At 30.9% G+C, this 20,804-nt stretch overlaps 2 protein-coding genes across 3 annotated transcripts in view; one reads left to right on the plus strand and one right to left on the minus strand.

Annotated features, from left to right (window-relative positions):
- The window catches only part of LOC134258190 (uncharacterized), an 11,146-nt gene extending 1,413 nt beyond the window's left edge, over positions 1–9,733 (plus strand). The window contains exons 2-5 of the mRNA XM_062740732.1: positions 5,821–5,896; positions 6,489–6,699; positions 7,012–7,131; positions 9,597–9,733. Coding sequence (XP_062596716.1) covers positions 5,821–5,896; positions 6,489–6,699; positions 7,012–7,131; positions 9,597–9,733 — 544 coding nt within the window. The remainder of the gene's footprint in view (positions 1–5,820; positions 5,897–6,488; positions 6,700–7,011; positions 7,132–9,596) is intronic.
- Positions 1–20,804, minus strand: part of LOC134258193 (uncharacterized) — a 36,122-nt gene that overhangs the window by 14,844 nt on the left and 474 nt on the right. The window contains exons 2-4 of one of the 2 annotated variants that reach the window (XM_062740735.1): positions 17,372–17,427; positions 16,743–16,868; positions 15,493–16,447 (exon numbers count right to left, since the gene is read on the minus strand). The exons of the other annotated variant lie outside the window; for it this stretch is intronic. Coding sequence (XP_062596719.1) covers positions 15,753–16,447; positions 16,743–16,868; positions 17,372–17,427 — 877 coding nt within the window. The 3' untranslated portion in view covers positions 15,493–15,752. Of the gene's footprint in view, positions 1–15,492; positions 16,448–16,742; positions 16,869–17,371; positions 17,428–20,804 lie in introns of those variants that run through there. 2 annotated transcript variants of the gene reach the window in all.

Genomic DNA, 20,804 nt, shown 5'->3' on the forward strand with positions numbered 1-20,804 from the left:
TCTACTTATCTATCAACTTCAAGTATAACTAACCATTAAACATAACTTGCTAAATGTTTTATCCAATTGGATTTTTAAGAAGTATTCAATAAGAATTGAAGTCCTATTGAAGAGCTTGGTACTTAAAACTGTATTTTGCAGATCGCGGACCTTTCGTATAAAACCCGGGAAACAGAGACCCCTTGGCTGCGTTTCGAATAAAGGTAGAGATTTAAGGTCTTGGTTGATATATGATGGCGTTGTTGTTTAAATGAAAAATTCCCTTGTAGGACGTTAAACAATTTTCAATCAATAAATCAATGTAACATGACCAATCGTTCTGAACTATCACCAGAACCTATGCCTGAAAGGGCTTTGAATTCTGAAAGAAGCAATGTACGTGTGTATATAAGTAAAAACTTTGGTTTACTGCTAAAACACATTACAGTTAACATTATAAAGATAGTCATATTTACAAAAACATAAATTAAAACCTCTAATTAATTAAACGTTAAATTTTCTACTTCAATATCCTTGCTCATCATAAATTTTCATTTAATTTATTTGCTAAATACCTAAGAGCAAATTATAAAATGAATGTTTTTTATATAATCTTTCTTGTTCTATCCTAAAGCCATAGCTCTTGAATATGGTCATAAAATACACAATTCCAAAAAAAAAAAAAAAAAAAAAAAAAAAAACAGCAAAAAACAAAAACAAAAACAAGCCCTGCATGACTATCAATGCTTGCAATGAGTTCATTTATGTAATATACGTTGAAAAAATGTAACTGTTGCATTTAAAAGTTCTGTGTTATTTGCAAAAAGATGAAGATATTTATGCTGTGTAATAAAAATATAAGGCATGGATAGTTTATCTTACAAAACTTAACAAAATTACCATTTCAAAACTTAAAACAGACCACATTACAACATATGACGAGGACTGATTTTGTCGAAGGTTTTCAGAGAAAAATCTTAAAAATAAACTTATATCATCTTTCGACTGTCTTTTGTTTTGTAAATATGAGATAGGATGATCAACTAAAGTTGAAAGTTTAAACAGACACACAACGGGACTGGCCTCAACGGGCTTCCGTAAAAAATTACATGTTTCTATTTTAAACTGGTAATTCCCTTTTTATTAATAGACATGAGTACGTCATGAATAACTTTAGAATTTTTATTTACAGAGTCTCTAGGCAACCTTTAAGCACAGGTAAGTTTATTTCTATTCTTTTTTTTTATTTAATTTCAAACACAATTTTTTCTTTAATTTTCATTTATTGCACTGTTTCGGTCCCATGTGTACGTTCTGAAAACACACACACATATATATATATATATACAGAGGTTGTCCAAGAAATTCTTTGACAAATACTTTTTTAATAAGGCACGCAATGGCAAGAATGTACAATAATTTCTTAATGTATACCATGACTTAGTAAATATACAAACAATGTTAACAAAGTAAACTACATTATGCATATTATAGGTGTACAATCTTTGTATATACAAGCAACACGGACCAGTCTGATGTACCGTTAATTTTATTTTTATTGTCAAAAATATAGCTTTCGATCCATGCATTTTTATAATGTTCATAGACACTCCCTTAATAAATAAGGATACCATATTTTCATCAAATTACATTTGATTTATACTTTTTGTCCTCGAAATCGTGTAAATATCGAATACATCAATTACAAATCAAAAGATAAATTATAACCAATAAACTATTTGAAATATATTTTGTGTCTCACGTCGGTTCAACCATATAAGATATATCTATATGAATGGATTTTGTCCCGTTCAGATCCCCGAGGTCGCTCTTCTGCATATTTTTGAAACACAGTTCTCGCGGTTTTCGCCTACTACTCTCAGTGTCTAAGTAGTAAGCAATTCTGAACGTGTCAGAAAAAAAAATGATAACAGATATATTTGTGATACATTTTATTTTAATAAAGCTTTGAATTGTTTTATTAAAAAAATTATCATTTTAATTACATTTTATATAAAAGTTGATGACATGCTAACCCTGGTCCGTGCGCACTATCGGCGACCTTAAATCGACGCTATTTTTACGAAAAAATAAATAAATAAATAATAATAATAATAATTGTAAGTCTAACAATAAAAACCAAACTATTTTGACTTGATTTTTAAAAACTAATATTTTGATATTCAATAATTATATTTTGAACCATTTTTTTTTTACAAAAACCCCAGTGTCCAAGAACTTTTTTGACAACCCTTGTATGTATTTAAACACATAGTCCATGCCAATTAAAATTACCAATGAAATGCAAAAACAATAACTAATGCGCATTGCACATTATCCAGTCTTTCTGTCCGCACTTACAGAAATCAGATTTAGAGAAAAAGACGAAAAGTTAAAAAAAAATAGCTGGGCGAAAATATAAAGTCAGAGTAAAGGTTTGTTTTACAAAATGAAATCAGATCCCTAGAAAAATCCTTGTGATTATGTTCCTATGACTATTCGATGTGTTCTTTGTGAGCAAAGCATCGTCTTAATCATTCAAAAAAATCCCAAATGCTGAAATATGAAAATATTAAATATCCATCATGGTTTTAAGAAAATGAAGTTGGAGTTATTCTTACTTTGTATTTAAGACAACAAAATCTTGAATTATAAAGTCAATTCTCCTCTCCTAATAAGCCTATCGGACATTTATAGACAGCTTCCTGGTACTTTTAATACAAAACAGCTCAAATATATGTAAGAGAAACCAAAAACATTGTCAGCAAATTTGAATCCCTATTTCAAACCCGATACCTAGTTATATCACCTATGCTGTAACTTAAATATGTATTTACATAACAGCCACCTAAAACATAAAATATGCAGAAAAGACACTGCCAAAAATGAAAGAAAAGTTTGTTACGATTAATACCAATCCTAGATATCAGTTACCCAATAAAGTAAATAACTCTGCTAGGGAACAATTAATTTGAATTTAATGGAAAAATGTATAACACATACTAGGACGCAGCATTGGGGTGACTCCTTCCCCGGAGATATGCGACCTGCGCCTTTTTGATATCTTTGAAAGTATTATAAAAAATATAATCCCACACACGCAATTTTGTCCGACTTTAGATATAGATGTGACGGTTTATTGGCAATGATAAAAGAGAAAGTAAAATAATGCATTTTTGGTAAACTTTAGCACAAATACCGTACTTGTAATTCACTTACAATATTCCTGCAGTTAAAAATACTACGCAAACACTGGAAAATAACTCCTAAAGATAAACAGTTTTCTCCAATATTACTGATACTTTCTATCATTGGATACACGTTCAAGCGAAATACAAAAACAAAAAAAAAAATAAAACAAACAAACAAACAAAAACAAAAACAAAAAAAAAAAAAAAAAAAAAAAAAAAAAAATTGAATGAGCTTTTAAATTCCAATAGACAGCATATTAATTAAAGCCATATATGGCGTATGTACAATGAAAATTATTAGACGAAAATTATAAGAACTTATTATTTGTATCATTACTTTATGTAAAGATAGAACTTTTCCGTAAATTACAAAATCTAAGTCAACTGCATTATAAGGATATCACAATTTAATTTGGGTTCTCGAAATTTTCTCCGACTCGGAAGAAAATACAAAAGATTTAAATAACACAATACAGAGAAGATAAAATCGTATTATTAGATGAAACGAGGTGTTCTCCGTGTTCAGAATTGTATGAAAAGTTTTAATTTAAATGTATTAACTATATTTCTTTACTTAATTTTGTACTTTTCAAAAATATATCTTTGGATCAGTTACGCCATATATGGCTTTAAGGACCCTCTCTACACAAATGCATTTTTTTTCGTTTGACATTGAGAAAAATACATTGTATAAAGGAGTTATTATTTAGCTTATTTACCTACATGTAATATTCACTAGATGGTGCGTGGCTTTTACTCCTGGGAAAAATGTTCAAAGACCATACAGTATCAGTGAATAGAAATAACTGTTAATTACTTCAATAGAAAAAATACACGTTAATAATACATACAGTTTATTTATATTGGCCATTTAAAATGTCAAGAATACTTGAATTCATTAAAAATTTGGTAATATACATGTATTGTAAAGTTCTATTTTTCAGAATTAATCTCTAAGGGCAGATCACTCTACCTTCGGCGTGCAGTTTAGAGAGGATTCCTAACGAGCAAGAAGTGTGTAAAGAAGATGTTTTAAATTAGGGTGGCAGTTAATATTCCAATACATACTTTTAACAAACAGCCAAATGAATCATTTTTCTATCAGGTCACGTGCTTTAACTCTCCAAGCGAATAGATGAGACGAATACCCTTCCCGCTCCTAACGATAATTAATAACAGCTCTATTCCAGAGTTGTTTAATAAAAGTACGAGGGCTGTTCAATAAATAATGTCCTCGGTGCTCAGTACATATTAAAACACATGTCCGTAAAATGTTTCATCCAATATCTGATTGTTTTTAGAACTCATTTTTGGGTATGTCTCCTAGCATACTGGAAAATGGCAGATACAATGAATTCCTGGACTTGTGTCATCCTTCTGAAAGGTGTTTTGTTCAAGTTTAGAAATAAAAAAAAGTCAAAAGGTCAAAGATCATGCAAATATTGTTGAGGTAAAAAAAAACCCCATTTACTTTCTGTTTGTCCAGAAAACCCGTTTACTCTTCGAGCATGCAGGCTTGGGCGCCGTCATGAAGAAATTCCTGATTTTTGGTCCCTTCTCTAATACCCCCCGGGTTAGAATAGGTCCTCAGTACCCCCTTGCTTGTCAAAAAAGTCGACTAAATGGGGCGGTCATTCGGATGAGACCATATAAATCGAGGCCCCGTGTCACAGCAGGTGTAGCACGATAAAGATCCCTCCCTGCTCAAAGGCTGTAAGTGCCGAGCATAGGCCTAAATTTGCAGCCCTTCAGCGACAATGGTGACGTCTCCATATCAGTGAAATATTCTGGAGAGGGACGTTAAACACTATACAATCAATCAATCAGTCTAAAAAACCTTTCAATTTTTTTTTTTTTTTGTAAAAGAATGCTTTCTAGACTCCTCAAAAAATTAAACTGTCTCCCCGAATACGAATTTGAACAACAATACCACTAATATTGAAGAAAATTGCATATGAATCTGTCTATGTGCTCTTGCATACCTTTGTTCTTGTCAGACCATAGCCGTTATAATCAAGTACATATTATGGCAAATTTAGTTTTGAGGTTTTAAGCAATATATTCATATTCCAATATCAGTTTGAATTTAAAACAATCGTGGATAACTACAATTACTGATATTTCAAAATATGTGTGAAGACTTTCGTACACGCTCTCGTTTCACTCATTTTTCAAAATATATGGTGACCTTTGAGTACCAAGCTTTTTTTTTTTTTTTTTTTTTTTTTTTTTTTTTAAAAAGATAGATTCTTATTATAAGATTTATACTATTATCTTTTATTAATATCATGTAACAAGCATTTTTATAATTCTGAATATTTTCTATAAAATTATAATATGATTCATAAAATAAATTGTTGCCTTTATGTCAAATTAATCCTCACAGTATAATCATACAATGATACAATAATAAAATACATGAAGCATAATTCAATGTTTACAATAAATTAAATGTGTCACAGCTAAATTCAATCCATTGGATTTCTTCTTACAAATGATCATGGTGAAAAGTGCAGTGGAAATGATAGACCGATTTATATCTTAAAAAAAGAAAAGAAATTGCTAAAATAGATAAATAAGAGATTAGATTTACCACATTGAGGAGATAAATGATAATAAATTATTCATGCATTCCTCATTACATTTACAGCTCTGCAATTATGGATCTGCGGTCAAGTATTTGCATTACATTTCTGTTTGGAATAAACCTACTATTGGTTGTCAAGGTAACGTTATCTAACACAACAGGTAACAAATGAATGATAATTGTACTAAGCTAAGTATGCATTTGCAACGTGAGAGATATAGTGTACATATATAACACTTAAATAAAGAAAATATATGCATGTTTATCAAATGTAAGCAAATTTATAATGTGTAATCAATATCATTAAAAAAAATACTATAAACAACAAATTTTATATGTATAATAATATTTTTAAAACTTTATATAAGGAAAAAATATATATATTTGTCAGGACCAGCTTATTTTCAGCGTGTAAATAAACACAAAAAGTTTAGGTAACACCACTGGACAAAACTTTAATTGAATAAAACAAGAGAAAAGTCAACAGAAAATTCTTTGTTTTTGTAATTAGATATTATAGAATTCACTTTCCTCATTAACAATATTTTAGTATTATTTTTTAATTTTAGAAAGTATTATAATTGGTGTTTTTTTTTTTTTTTTTTTTTTTTACAAATATATAAATAAAATTTTAGGCCATTTGTCACATAAATTCAATATAAAGCTTTTACTCTAAAAATTCCCTTCTATAAATAACTCTTATGTGTTGAATCATTTTTTCCTTGTCGTAGGTATTGGGTCAAGAAGGTTGCCTGGCAACAAAGATAGAAAAAGTAGATAGATGTCCTCAGACAAAACATGACTGGGATTTGGAATCAAAAAAGAAGCTTTGTCCAAGCATGCGTTTACCATGCCTAAAGCACAATTTTGAATATCATTGCCTGGCCAATACTTGGCTTAACGAAACCTACTCCATCTGCGCAATACCAGATAATATTCTTGGTGTGTTTTTCTATTTTTTGCATGCATTAACATTAAAAAGATTAAACGTTTAAAACCATGATTTGCAGAAGCTAAAGCAAAGAATTAAGTTGTGAAAAAGCATCCCTACCACCATAATGTTTACGATTGTTTCTTGAAAGAAAAGCCAAATCACTAATTTACATTAATTTAAAATTACTATGATTATATTTTTTGAAAATGTAAAGCGTTTGACAAAATATCGGTTTATGTTTTTTCTTTATTATTATTATTATTATTATTATTATTATTATTATTATTATTATTATTATTATTATTATTATTTTAATTCAGGTAATCACTGTGCTGAATACAATATAAAGGGAAAGTTAGTGCAGCCAAATTATTATACAGATTGTAGAAACTTCTCTATACCATGTCCAATCAAGTATCTCTCAACACTAGCTTATAAATGTAAGTATTCCTATGAGATATCAATAAAATATACATCAAAACTCGTTTAGTACGAACACGGATATAGCGAATTTACGGATATAGCGAAGTCATTTTGGATCCCCAGCTATATAAATTTAATGAATTTCTTATACGGTTATAACGAATTACGGATATAGCGAAGTGATTTTATAGGTCCCGGCGACTTCGTTATAACCGAGTTTTACTGTATATATCTATGCTCACCTGAAAATAGTTTTTCTGAACTGTTAAAATAGATACAAGGAAAGTTAGGAAACGTGATTAGTGGTATGAGAGGAGTTGCGGATAAGAGTTGGTACCCCAAAGCGTAACAGACGGAAGGACAGACGAACGGACATACCGATTAGTAGTATATACCTCCAAACTTTATAAGCATTGGGTATAAGAAAGAAACGTGTGTAAAAAGCAATACAAAGTTTAAAGAAATGAAGATACACTCATGCAGATTTCTATATTGAGTAAAAATTCCTATATACAACGGCATAAGACTACATACAACACAACAGAACTAGTGAAAAACGAATTTTACTTGATTCGTCATCATTTAATACCTTTTAAGCTCAACTGAGACGAAGGCTCAAGTGAGCTTTTCTGATCAAAATTTGTTCATTGTCTGTCTGTTATTGTCAGCGTCTTTGTAAAACTTTCACATTTTCACCATCTCAACACCCAGTAGGCCGATTTCAACCAAACTTGGTACAAATTTTGCCTTGGTGAAGGGTATTCAAGTTTGTTCAAATGAAGGGTACATGTAATCTCCTTTTCCAAAGGGCGATAATTTTGAATTAGTGAAACATTATTGGAATTTCAAAAAAAAAATCTTTTTAATAACCATTTGTCCAAAAGAATTGTCACTCATGTTGAATCATCCTCAGGTAGTGTACTTTCAAGTTTGTTTAATTCATGACTCCCGCTGTTAGCTTGGCGCCACAATGGGCGATCAAATATTTACGCAGGAATACATGTATTTTGGAACAATGTTATAAAAAATCTTCTCAAGATTCATAGGGACAGTTAAGATGAATCCCACTTTGAATCATCCTCAGGTAATTTACATTCAAGTTTGTTCAAATAATGACCCACGGGGTTTGGTGGGGCCACAATGGACAATCAAACTTTTACATAGGAATATATATAGAGAAGAATCATTTAAAATGTTCTTCTCAAGAACCATAGGGACAAGAAAGATGAAACTTGTTTAATCATCCTCATGCAGTGTACATTCAAGATTGTTCAAATCATGACACCGATCATGGGGTAGGTTGGGGCCACAATGAACGATCGAAACATTTACGTAGGAATATTTAGGGAAATCTATGAAAAAATTCTTCTCAAACATTGCAAAGCCATGATTAGTGATGTGTATTTGGAAGCATCTTCAGGTAGTGTAGATTCTACATTGTAGTATGTTCAAATGATAAACCCCAGGGATGGTGTAGGGACACAATGAGGGATCCAAGTTTTACATTAAAATATATATTAAAAATTCTTATAAAGAATAGCAAAGCCACAATTTGTGATATTTATGTTGAAGTATCCTCAGTTAGCGTAGAATTGATGTTGTTCAAATCATAACCCAAAGGGTAGGGAAGGGCCTAAATAGTGGATCAAAGATTAACGTAAAATAAAGGGGAAAATTCCAATAACAGAAAAAAACCATTTTAGACATATTGACATGTAAGAATCCTAATGTATTGAAAATTTAAAATTGTTCAAATCATGAGAACACTTTGGGGTAAGGAGGGAAACAATATGGAGTCAAATTCAAATTTTACAAAGTAATATATACAAACAAGATATTATGTTGTATGCTGCAGTATAAATATAGAGGCATTTTCAAATAAAAATGAATTCAAACCCCCTTCTCCACCCACTCTTTTCAATTCTGGCCTGATTTGTGCTTTTTTCCTAGCCGATGTGCTCAAGTGAACGATGTGGACTCCTGGGCCTCTTGTGTAGAGTTCCTACATGTACCATAAATTTAGAATTTTAAATTAGAGTTTTGTATAATCTGGTTGGATTTTGAGGCAATGATTGAGCAAAAAAAAGGGAACATAGTATGGCGAAAAAAGCAATTTAAATGCATATATATTTTTAATTGACATATCAGGCGAATTTCTTAACAATCAATGCAACAGTCTACATGTAATACACGTATCAGTTTCACAAACTCATCGGATAAAGCATATTAAAATTTTAATCTGACTTCATCAGAAAACATTTGAACTCCAATGTAAAATATGCATTTTATACTTTTTCCAATTTCATTAATTAGATATACTTAAACTGAAAAAAAAATCGCAAATGCAAATCTTAAAGAATTAAACGGATAAAACAAATAACCAATATATACATGTAGCAAAATGCAACAGCAAGTCTTTAGAACTTTTTTTAATAGTTTTACTTGAGTGATGTCATTTCATTGATCTGATTAACATAAACAGATCAGGAGTGTTACAAATTGGTTAACAAGACAAGTCCTCAAAAAGAAACGTCAGATTTCCTTAGAAAAACAAAAGGACACAAAGATCCTAGCAGCCAAAACAAAGGTCCAAAGTATGTTGAATTTCGAGTCATTTAAGTGTTTATTCCGTATTTTATACTTATTGACTTTATTCTGAAACAAATGTGTAACATGTTATCTTTAGACATTTTTTTTTTCTTTTTATGCATCCAGGTTGCAATTCTACGATGCGAAATTATTTTTTGTCTTACTATATTTGTCCATGATATGGGGTGTGTGAATTTTATCGAGACTCCGTAGCTACCAGCAGGTATCAATCCTTACACGGATATATTTAATTTGTTGTCTTTGTTTAGGATATGTGAATTTTAACGATACTAGTATCTAATTGATAGTATTTCGACGATATCTAATTGCTAAGTATTCAATAACTTCAATGAAAGAAATTTAAAATTGTTTCAAGTTTTATGAAATGAAAAAGTTTGTTTCTTTTTAAATGAGAAAAATGAGTTTATTTTTTATCTCTTTTTTTCCATTTGTTGACTTTGTTTGGGATGGAGATATTTCAAAGGAAAATTCTAATTGCAATGTATTTTATCCTTACAAAGATATCAAAATTACTTTATTTAAAAAAAAATACAAAAGGAAAAAATATATATTTTGCTTGATTTTAAATAAGAGATTTGTGTTTCTTTATTATGATTCAAATGCAATTAACATTTTCGGTGTGTGTGAAGGTGTGTTTGTGTGAGGGAGTGTGTTTTATATGTATTATTAAAACTCAATGAATAAATAGTTATTTACTAATTACACTGATTATCATACTTTTGACACTGCATACCTGCAAACGCTTTAGGACACCATTTTAATTAATTAAGGAAAATTCAATGTTTTGATTATTTGTTTAGACTAAAAGAACATGAAAAATTGTAAATGGAATATTTTTTTTTTACATAATGGTAAGTTTGCCATGCGTTGGTTACATATCATGCATCGCACAATCTTAATCTTAACTTTAAAGCAAGATAAATAACTTTTAAATTGCTTTGTTCGTAGAGTCAAATATTTTATTATTAAATTTTATTATCTTGTGGTAATTAAACTGTAAATAGAATGACCCTGCAGTAATTCACCAAAACATGAGTTACCGGAACATTATGAAATCGAAAATTGAAAGAGTTGTTCTTCTTTTGTTAGACTTCAATGAGAATTACTGTCCTACGCGAACTTTGTTGATGATTATAACAATTCAGAAATGTATTAAGTGTTTGAAACCTTGTCAATGTATTATTTTATTTGAATTTGACGGTTATGTTACCATACATCGGACACACGTTAATTAAAGTCACACTGTCCAATGCATGACGTACTAATTCATATTTTATTTCAATCAAATATAAACCAAGAACTTTTCCCCTAAAATTAGAATTTAAAACCTTTCATTTGGAATTCAAGTTACTCAATATTAAAAAAATAAAGTGGACATCTTTATTTCTAAAATAAAGGAAAATAAAATCCTGAGAGCAAGCGCAACATCCCTATTTGAAGAGAAACAGAGAAGACATTTAGATTTATCATACTCTTGTAGATTCCAGAGATCTATGAAATTAAAATGATAATTTTTTTTTAATGAATCAGAAAAAAATATTTCCAAACAAAACTATTTGGCGGATTATTTAACCGCTGCAATAAAATATGATAATTTCCGGGTTGATCTATTTTTTCCGGATGTGTTAAGAGTATTGCCTGATTTATGATGAATTTAAGCACATACCGTATATACTCGCATATAAGTCTGTCCGCCTATAAGTCGATTGCATTCTTGAGGTTATTTTGAAGGAATTTGCAATTTACCCGCTTATAAATCAGTACAACGTTTTGGCCTTAAAAAAGATGATAATTTCAAATAAATGCTCTGATGTTTTAACCTTGTTTCAATTGATAGTTTTTTTAAATAAGGGTCGATTTTTAACTTTAAGTCATTCAAAAGTATAGACAATGCCCACTTAAGATTAAAAAAAATAAAATACATGTAAGTAAATAAATATACTAAATAAATACTTCTAATCAAGGGACTCCGATCCTCAGCCAGGAAGGACAACTCTTTAATTTATAATTTAATTCAACAAGTATTTAAATGAAGCTTGAAAATTAAATATTTTATGCAACAATTTTCATTATAATATTATGCCTCTCAATGTGCTTCAAGGTTCTTTGCAAAGCTCCATAAATCACTTCTAATTTCATTTCATGTTAATAAATATAGGTATCTAAAAATGCTTTTTCGGGATAAAAAAAAATCTACTTTTAAATAGACCTTTCTGAGAAGCTCAAAAAATTGAACGTGGAACATAAGACCATTTAATTGATATGTTGAAGTAAATTCCTTTTCATTCATTTTAAGTAAATGTTTATGATTTGTTTAAAGTCTTTCTTCGTACAAAATCGTAATTGCTTAAAAAACGTTTAATAGTATTGAACGGGGGATACTTTGTGTTATTAGTTTTCTTTTGAAATTTTATATACATATGCATTTTTCAAGATGTATTGGATATCACTTAGTTTAACATCTTTAAGTTATTTAAATCAATCTGTATAAAAGTAATAGACAATGTCACTGAAAAACTTTATTGTATGCATGTAAGCTGATTAATATTTAAATTTGAAAAATCTCATAGAACTTAAGGATACAGCAAAGGTTTCCAAATGCCAGAAGATAATTTGCTTGTAATTTTTTCATTAACAAAGATAACATATCAAATATATATATATATATATATTGTTTGAAAGCTTGTTAAATCTACTATTTAATGACCCTAATTTAAATTTTCATTTTTAACTTATTAAAAACATTAATATTTTATTGTAAATATTAGTGCATTTATATTTTATAAATCAACTTTTTTGTATTCCGCCTCTCAAAGTCAAAATTCTGCCTCAATGTCGATTAAAGATTGAACTTTAAAATCGTATCTCAGATTTTTTTAAATAAATCTTCTTATTCAGAAGTTACATCAATTTGTCTTTCAATGTTACGAATTTATTAGCCCAATTCTAAATATCCTCGAATAATTTAGAAACTGAGCAAGATATCAAAAGTCTGAGAAAGTTTTTTGAACACACATTTGAGACGCATTTTGGCCAGTTTTCAGAGGAATCGGTCAATAAAGAAGGGAGATGAATCTTTTGAAATAATACCACCAACTGTCTGATTTTACTTTACAGTAGACGGCAAAAACCCATTACACAAATTATGCCAAAGCTAGAAATATATGGCACCTTGGAGATTCAGCTGTAGATACCTCTCACTTATCCATATTTCCTATGCATATTCACAAAAAGGGGGTTCTATTCTTTTTTTAGGTGCTTTGAATGAAGTAAAACAGATTCAATTCTGAATCAGAAAGATCTCCTGGCAAAAAGCCAAGAGCTAAGCTCCACTTTCTATTTCATGGTCATAGGTGACCTGTTAGATCTCCTTCCCTAAATTTAGAGACCTCTGTGTGACTAGTGAAGAATTCCCCAAGTGGTCAGAGAGATTTTTTGCTCCTTTCAGAAACAGGCAGTTACAGACCAAATCAAAAGCTTCAATAAAGGCTCATTCAAATGTGAAAGTGTTTATGCCAAATAATTAGAAAATCATTTGATAATCAGCAAGATTTTTTCATGCATTATAAAGCAGTGGTTAGCATTGTTTTCTTAGTCAACAATTTCAAATTTGCAAAAATCTTGAAAAAAAAAAGCCTTTGGTGTATCCTTAATGAATAAGGCTATGTATGAATAAGCTAATGTTTTGTCAATAGCCCTCATATTTTTGTAATCGGTCTGGATATCATCATTTCTGCAATATTTTGCAGAGATGTGTTTATTTGTCTTTTTAGTATTTAATTTCAAAGGTTGTGTAAAGTGTATTAGTTTTGTTTCATCATGTATACATGTATATTGAGTGGCATGAAGAAAGATCCTGGAGCATTCCAAAATGGTCAACATGTATGTTATTTTTTTTTTCTACACCATTCTGGAGTATTAAATATCAACATCTTGCATATTTTAGTCTTCAGTATTCCAAGATTTTGATAAATGAATTAATAAACTGTCGATTGATTGATTGATTGTATATTGTTTAACGTCCCACTTGAGAATTTTTCACTCATATGGAGACGTCACCGTATGCCGGTGAAGAGCTTCAAATTTAGACCTGTACTCTACACTCAGGGCCATTGAGCAGTGAGGGTTCTTTATCGTGCCATCGTCTACCGTGACACGGGACCTACATTTTTAAGGCCATATCCGAAAGACCCGTGACTTTCACTTCTGATGCCGAGCGCTTGGCGAAAGAACAGTCGCTACCTATTTTTTCGTCTTAAGTTTGACGCGTCGCCGAGAACGAAAATCGAACCCGGGCCTCCCGATCACGAAGCGAACGCTCTACCGCTGGGCTACCGTGAACGGTAATAAACGGTCGATTATATGCATGAGAAAACTCAAAAATCAAGAGCATGCGTTACAGGTAGTCATTAAATTAGATAAATGGGTTCTTGTGAGAAAAAAAAACGGAGACTTTATCAGATGTATGTTTGGAGTATTGCTGTTAGTTTGTTCTTTTCAAATTCTTTATATATGTTATTGTAAATAAATTGTTAGGTTAAAAATTTTAGTGTTGTTTTTTAAAGGCAATTCCAGTTTTTCTTAACCATTAAATTTTTTTACTGAAAAAAAAATTCCTTGAATATGATCATTTTTGAAGTTGAATTAATTATGGAATCACTGTCTAGTTTTGAGAGTATGCCAAGGGCATCAACAATAGTGGGAAACATGGGATAATTTGCATAACGGGCGAAGCCCGTTATGCTAAAATTATCCCATGTTTCCCACTATTGTTGATGTCCCTGGCATACTCTCAAAACTAGACAGTGATTCCTTATATTTCCATTTCATTGTGAAATAAAATTGTAGACTTAGACATTAAGAATGTAGACTAATCGATTTAAATTACACGAGGACTTCCATGCCAATTTCAATAGTACTTGCACACAGACGTCAAACAAAAAGGCAGCCGCACGAGATTTACATGCATATTTGGCCCCCTTAGCGTCAGACACAGAGACAGATGCGCCGAGATTTGCATGCGTATTAGGCCTCCTTAGCAGCAGACCTATCGACCTGCCTAATTTACATTCCGGCAGAATTATCAGGAAATCAACTCCGCTTACTTACAAAGGGTTATTATAGGGAAAAAAATTTAGAAATGGAAATATTAAAATATCACCGAGTTTAATTTTTGTCGTAGTAATAATAATATAATATAAGCAAGAGTTACCTTTCCTTTTCCCCATCTATTTTTTTGTGAATGAGTGATCGGGTGTTTATTTAAAAATCGTATACTCTCTAGAAAACCCTATTGTATATTTAAATAATCTGTGTAAAATTGAATGACATAAATAGTTAAAACGTTTCAATCGAAAAGTACATGTTTTTTCGTTGTCAGCCACTAATATATCATTTCATTAAATACCACCGAAAACGAAAAAAGGTAGGAAGGGGTTCAGTGAGTGGATACTGTATGCATGAAAATTTTCGCCCGAGTTTCATTTTCGCCCTTTTCGCCATTGTCACAGGTGGGCGAATATAATGGGGCGAATTTTATAAAAACAAAACTATAAACTCTTTGACAGAAGTGCGAAAGGGAGAATTTAAATCCAGTCAAAATTGTTCGCAAGTTTAAAAGGGCGAAAATACCACGGGGCGAAAATAATACTGTACACAGTATGCTAGCTACTTCAGATCACTTTCATAATGATTTATCTTTAAAAAAAGTAAAATTGCCAGAGAGATATAAAGGGCCCTTTGGTAATCTGAAGCACGCAACAAGGACGTTTTTTTTTCCTTCTTTGATTTGGATTCATTCCAAGGTAGTACTTTCAGGGGTCCCTGTGTTCTCTAAATTTATAATATTCAATATGTAATGCAACTTTTGAGAAAGAATATGTTTTTCTTTCCTTTGCATTTCATTTATTGAAATATTTAGAGACAAAGCGGAACAAATATATGTATTTTAATATTAGTTTGAGCAAAACCAGAGAAGTATAGTTATCAGATCTATAATTTTAGGACATTAATGTGCATTATTAGGTAGCTAATTTTCACACTCTGGGCAGCATGGTACACTTATGTATTCATTTTCATGTGAAACTTTCGTAGTAGTTGTTAACTGATTGTCGTCAGAGACTTCCTTTACTTCTGTATCGCAGTCGAGTTCATATTGAGAACATGGACTGATGTTGTAAAGTGTTTCGTCTTGTCTCAATTGTTGAATTGTGCACACATGCCATTGGGTATGGCCATCTATCGAATCACCTTTTCTGATTTGTTCCCGTTCTTCTTTATAAACATCAGTGTTTGAATAGCAACTATTTTTGGTGTCTGTATTGTCCTTGTCTGTTGTAATTTCCAAGAAGCAGGAATTGTTTTCTGTGCAGTGTGATATTATGATTTTCGTATTTCTTCTGCATGTATTTTTAACAGTATTTTTTGATTCAATCAATGCACATTTAATTTCTTTCTCGTTAAAAACTACATAATTTCTTTTAGCACGACGTTTACATATAAAAACATTGATTACTGTGATCAAAATGAGTACAAGTAGTACCCCGGCAATAAAAAGAAGGAAATCGCGAAGGGAAAAAGAAATAATTTGATTAATAGAAGATGGCGACTGGAGACTTTTCAAAGACAATTCGTTGTGTATAGATGATGTCGTAACACTAGTGAAGAATTCATAGGAGTCTGTAGATGACTGATCCGATGATGCATAAAAATCTGTTGTGTTGTCTGAAAAAAAAATTACATACCATAGACAACAGGCCCTAAAAATCCTAAACTGCAAACATAGATTAAACAAAATACTGTTTCTGAAAATCTTTGAGCTTTATTTTTCATGTGAAAAAAGCAATATTTGGATAATATTTAAATACAAACACATTTTTTTATATTATAAAAAAAATTATCAAAATTATTTCAGAATTTTTATTCAGTTGAAATCTTGACATACACCTGTTCATAGGCTATGATAAGTCCGTAAAAATGATAAGATATATGTATCTCAACTGTTAGATATAAAATATACCTAAACAACCCGTGATAAAGTTACACGTCTGTTGTTCACATTGGCATTTTTCATCACAGTCTGTTCCGTAATGTGGATATGGACATGACATATTACAGTAAAGGCCGTAATACCCTGTGCTACACTCTGAAAAAAGGAAAGAAGATTAATATAAAAAATGTTGAAATGATTAAGAGTTTTCTACAGCCTTTCCGATTTTGCTAAGGGAGAACTTTTGAATAGAAAAAAAACAAGACTGTTTTGAAATTTATAGTGATTTGTTTTTTTCAAGTGACATTGTTTTTTAAATCTAATATGTTCTTTTTTCTTTTACTTTGTTCGATACTATTTGATACAGCATAAGCATATGAAGGCAAATAGAGCATGCATGTATTATGCATGTATGTTCATAAAATTAATATTGAAGTTGAAGTCTGTTATTATTATACATGTATGTAAGAAATATTTTATATTTGTAAAGAGCAATTGTCCATTTTTTGTTGGTAACCTTTAATGCTAATATAAGCTTCAATTTGTGTTTATTGATCAAAACCTTTAATTTGATCAATAAAAATTCAACTTCAATAAACATTTGTCTTTTATCCTTTTTCATAGCAGTTGGGAAAAGAGAAGGCATAAAAAGTATTTACTTCTACAGCCCTGCAGTTCTTCATCCCATGTAAAGCCGAAGCAGCATTTATTTTCCCTTGTGAAAAAAAATGGATAAATAGTTCAAATGGCTTCAAATATTCAGAGCATGGAAATTAAATTTGAACTTCAATTACATGTACATACATATACAGTGATAACGAAAAAAAATAAATCCTGATATTGAAAGGTCTGGTTTCATGTTTCCGGATTCTGATATAAAATTACAATGTTATATTTACATGTAAATGCAATTAAAAATGCAAAATAATTGTACATGCGCAGTATCATGTACATGTAATTGGTTATATATGCATAATTATGTTAGATAAATAAGGCACATAAGATAACAGAAAAATATTACTTCAGGCGTAATTTGTATATTCCTCCACGTTCAATAACATTTTTTTCTCAATCATTATAAAACCTGAAATGAGGCCTTAAATACCGAAATTAGGGTAAGTAATGACAGGATAAGGAACTTTTTTTTCTCAATGTCCCTGATAGCCGAAGATAGGTTAAACATTAAAACCCTCCATCGGATTTTATCTGAGCGTCCCTATAAATATCACAAAGGACGTAAAATAGGTCAATCAATAAAAATATAAAGCAGATCTAACAAAATTTTCTTTTAATGTTTTCATTAATTTATTTTAATTATTTTTCTTCCGCAGAATTGTTCTGTAGTTGTTATATCATTGATTCCCTACATTAAGATTCTAAACCTACATGAAATACTGTCATTGGTTTTAAAGACCGCGTTAGATTATTATTGTTTTATTTTGCAAAACCGCGAAGTTTATTCATTTGTAAGAACGCTCATTTCTGAAATGTCCGTAAAAAATCCAAATAATATTTCAGCGTATTATTCAAAAATCTTAAAAGCAACCAACAGTTTGAAAGTTATTTATATACAAGAAGCAGCTCACTTTCACAAAATGGAAAGACTCCTTTAAAGAAGATATTTGAAGAGGAAGGGGGGGGGGGGGGGGAATAGAAGACATGACGGACTCCAACCAATAGCAAAAGAGGGAAAATATTTATATTTATATAAAAAAAAAATAATCAGATTCTTGGAAAGCACGTTGACGGGGACATATTCCTAAGTAGAAACGGTGCCATGAACTTTGTTTTCAGTAAATTAGGAAGTACATGGTTGAATGTAAACCACTCTATCACGATGCGAAGTCTTTAAAGAACAAGCAGAATACAAAATTTTTTAAAAAGCAAGAGAAATTACATTAATGCATATTGTTTTTTTTTTCTCTCAAATATATGCAATTTAGATTCAGTCCACTTCATTTTGTTCTTAATACATGTGTAGGACTCCAAAGTGCGATGGGACTCCAAAGTCCGATGGTCTGCGCCAATCTCCGATGGTTTGGCACACCAAACCCCGATGGTGCTGAAAACAATTTACGTTTAAGACGTCATAATACGTCATAATGCGGCAAACTACAATGCTTCACCATGCCAAAATTTTAAATAAGCATGAAAAATCATTATGCAAAAACTAACCTTTATCTCTCGGTTAGGTGCGAAACTAACCCTAATCGCTCGAAAAGTGTGTAGGCCTAACAACTATATAGATACCTAGATATCTTGGGTGGGTGCGATACTAACCCTAATAACTCAACTAGTGTGCGAGGACTAACCCTAAATCAATAAAACTAAAAGGATTAACCCTAAACAGTTGAGTTGTGTGCGAGGACTAATCCTAATATTTCTGAAACATGTAAGTAATACACAAAATAAATAAAAGCGTATGCAAGGATAAATTCGGAAATCATGGCCTTTGAATGCAGGAAAACGGCGTCAAGGATTGGCTTCGAATTATTGTGACGTCATAAACGTTGATTGTTTCTCCACTCCATCGGACTTTGGCGTGTCAGATCATCGCACTTTAGCGCAGGGTGTGTCATAGGAAACGAGCCATCAGACTTTGGCGTGACCATCGGACTTTGGCGTCCGTGACGACAACAAACCCTCGGGGTTTCGCGCAGACCATCGGGGTTTGGCGAGACCATCGGGCTTTGGCGGCACCATCGGACCTTGGAGTCTTAAACATGTATTATCACAAAATGGTTTTTAACAATGTATTTGTATATGGGGTATTTGAGACTTTTCTTTCAATACTTATTTTAAATTTTGAATAAAATACATAATGAAAAATTCAACATAATTTTCTTTAAATGTCCTTGGTGAGAGTTTCATATGATACGAATGAAAATCCTTTTTATTTTTAAACTTAGAAATAATTTACTCCGGAAAAAAAGAAAATCTTTTAAGCATACAATCATATTTTTTTGGTCATATTATTTTCTTTTCCTACACATATAGAAAAGTTGTTGTTACTGAAGCACTAAAGAAGAAGGTATGGTTTCCATACAAATTTTGCCCTGTGATTTTCAAAAAAATGAAACTGGTGTAAAAGTTGAAAACTCATGCTTTTTAAATAATTGAAATTCAAAGCAGAAAAATCATACAAGTCATATTTCTCACATGTGATTTTAAATGCTAATTGTGACGTCATTAACTTGTGTATGTTCCCATATTTTCTTAAAAAGCTGCAGAAGACACCAATTTTCAATGGAATTTTCTTTCAGATAACATTGTCCACAGGCATCGCCCACAAAGATCTTGAGATATGTGATTTGTTATTGAATTTTGCACAAAATATTAAAAAATTAACGTGGGCGACAGCTGTGGACACTGTTTTCTAAAGGAAAATCATCCTTGAAATGTGCCATTTTGAGCCTTTTTCTGTTGAAAATAGAGAAATGCGTCACATTAATGACGTCATATTTGCAGAATGGTAAACCTTCATGCCATATTCTTTCCTGATTTATCAGAGTCATTTATTTAACTAATATCTAAACCAGTTTCAAAACTTTTTAATGTCATTACATTTTTAGGGCGCAATAAAGCTAAAACCATACCTTCTTCTTTGTAAGATTTCACTCAGCCTTGTTATGCATACCTTGCCTTTTTTCTAATATTATTTGGTAAAGTAATACCTCACCCCCATAAAAATTGTTATAAATTCAGAAAATTCATCTTTAATTTTATTATTTAATTGTAATTCGAGTCAGAAAATATAAACGTTATTTATTTATTTTTTGATGTCAAAATGTACCACAACATGTCTCATATCATTGGAAAAAAAATTATACTTATTGCTTGCAAGTTATTTATTCTTCATAATTTCTTTCCTACGTTGGGGATGAAATACGCATAATATGATTTGCCTATTGTCTGCATATCATTTAACGTGCCTCTCATGATTTTTTTTTACCCATATGAAGACGCCATCACTTGCCAGAGAAGAGCAATAAATTTTAATCATTGTCCGGCTCAGAGCAATTGAATAGGAAGGAAACTTTATGGTTTCAACACTTACTCTAGCACGGAAACTCGGTTTAAACAGTTTCATCG

The sequence above is a fragment of the Saccostrea cucullata genome, unplaced genomic scaffold (genome assembly GCF_032062105.1).
Source record: "Saccostrea cucullata isolate Sc308-1 unplaced genomic scaffold, CSIRO_AGI_Scuc_v1 ctg4123, whole genome shotgun sequence".
Taxonomy (NCBI): Eukaryota; Metazoa; Mollusca; class Bivalvia; order Ostreida; family Ostreidae; genus Saccostrea; species Saccostrea cuccullata.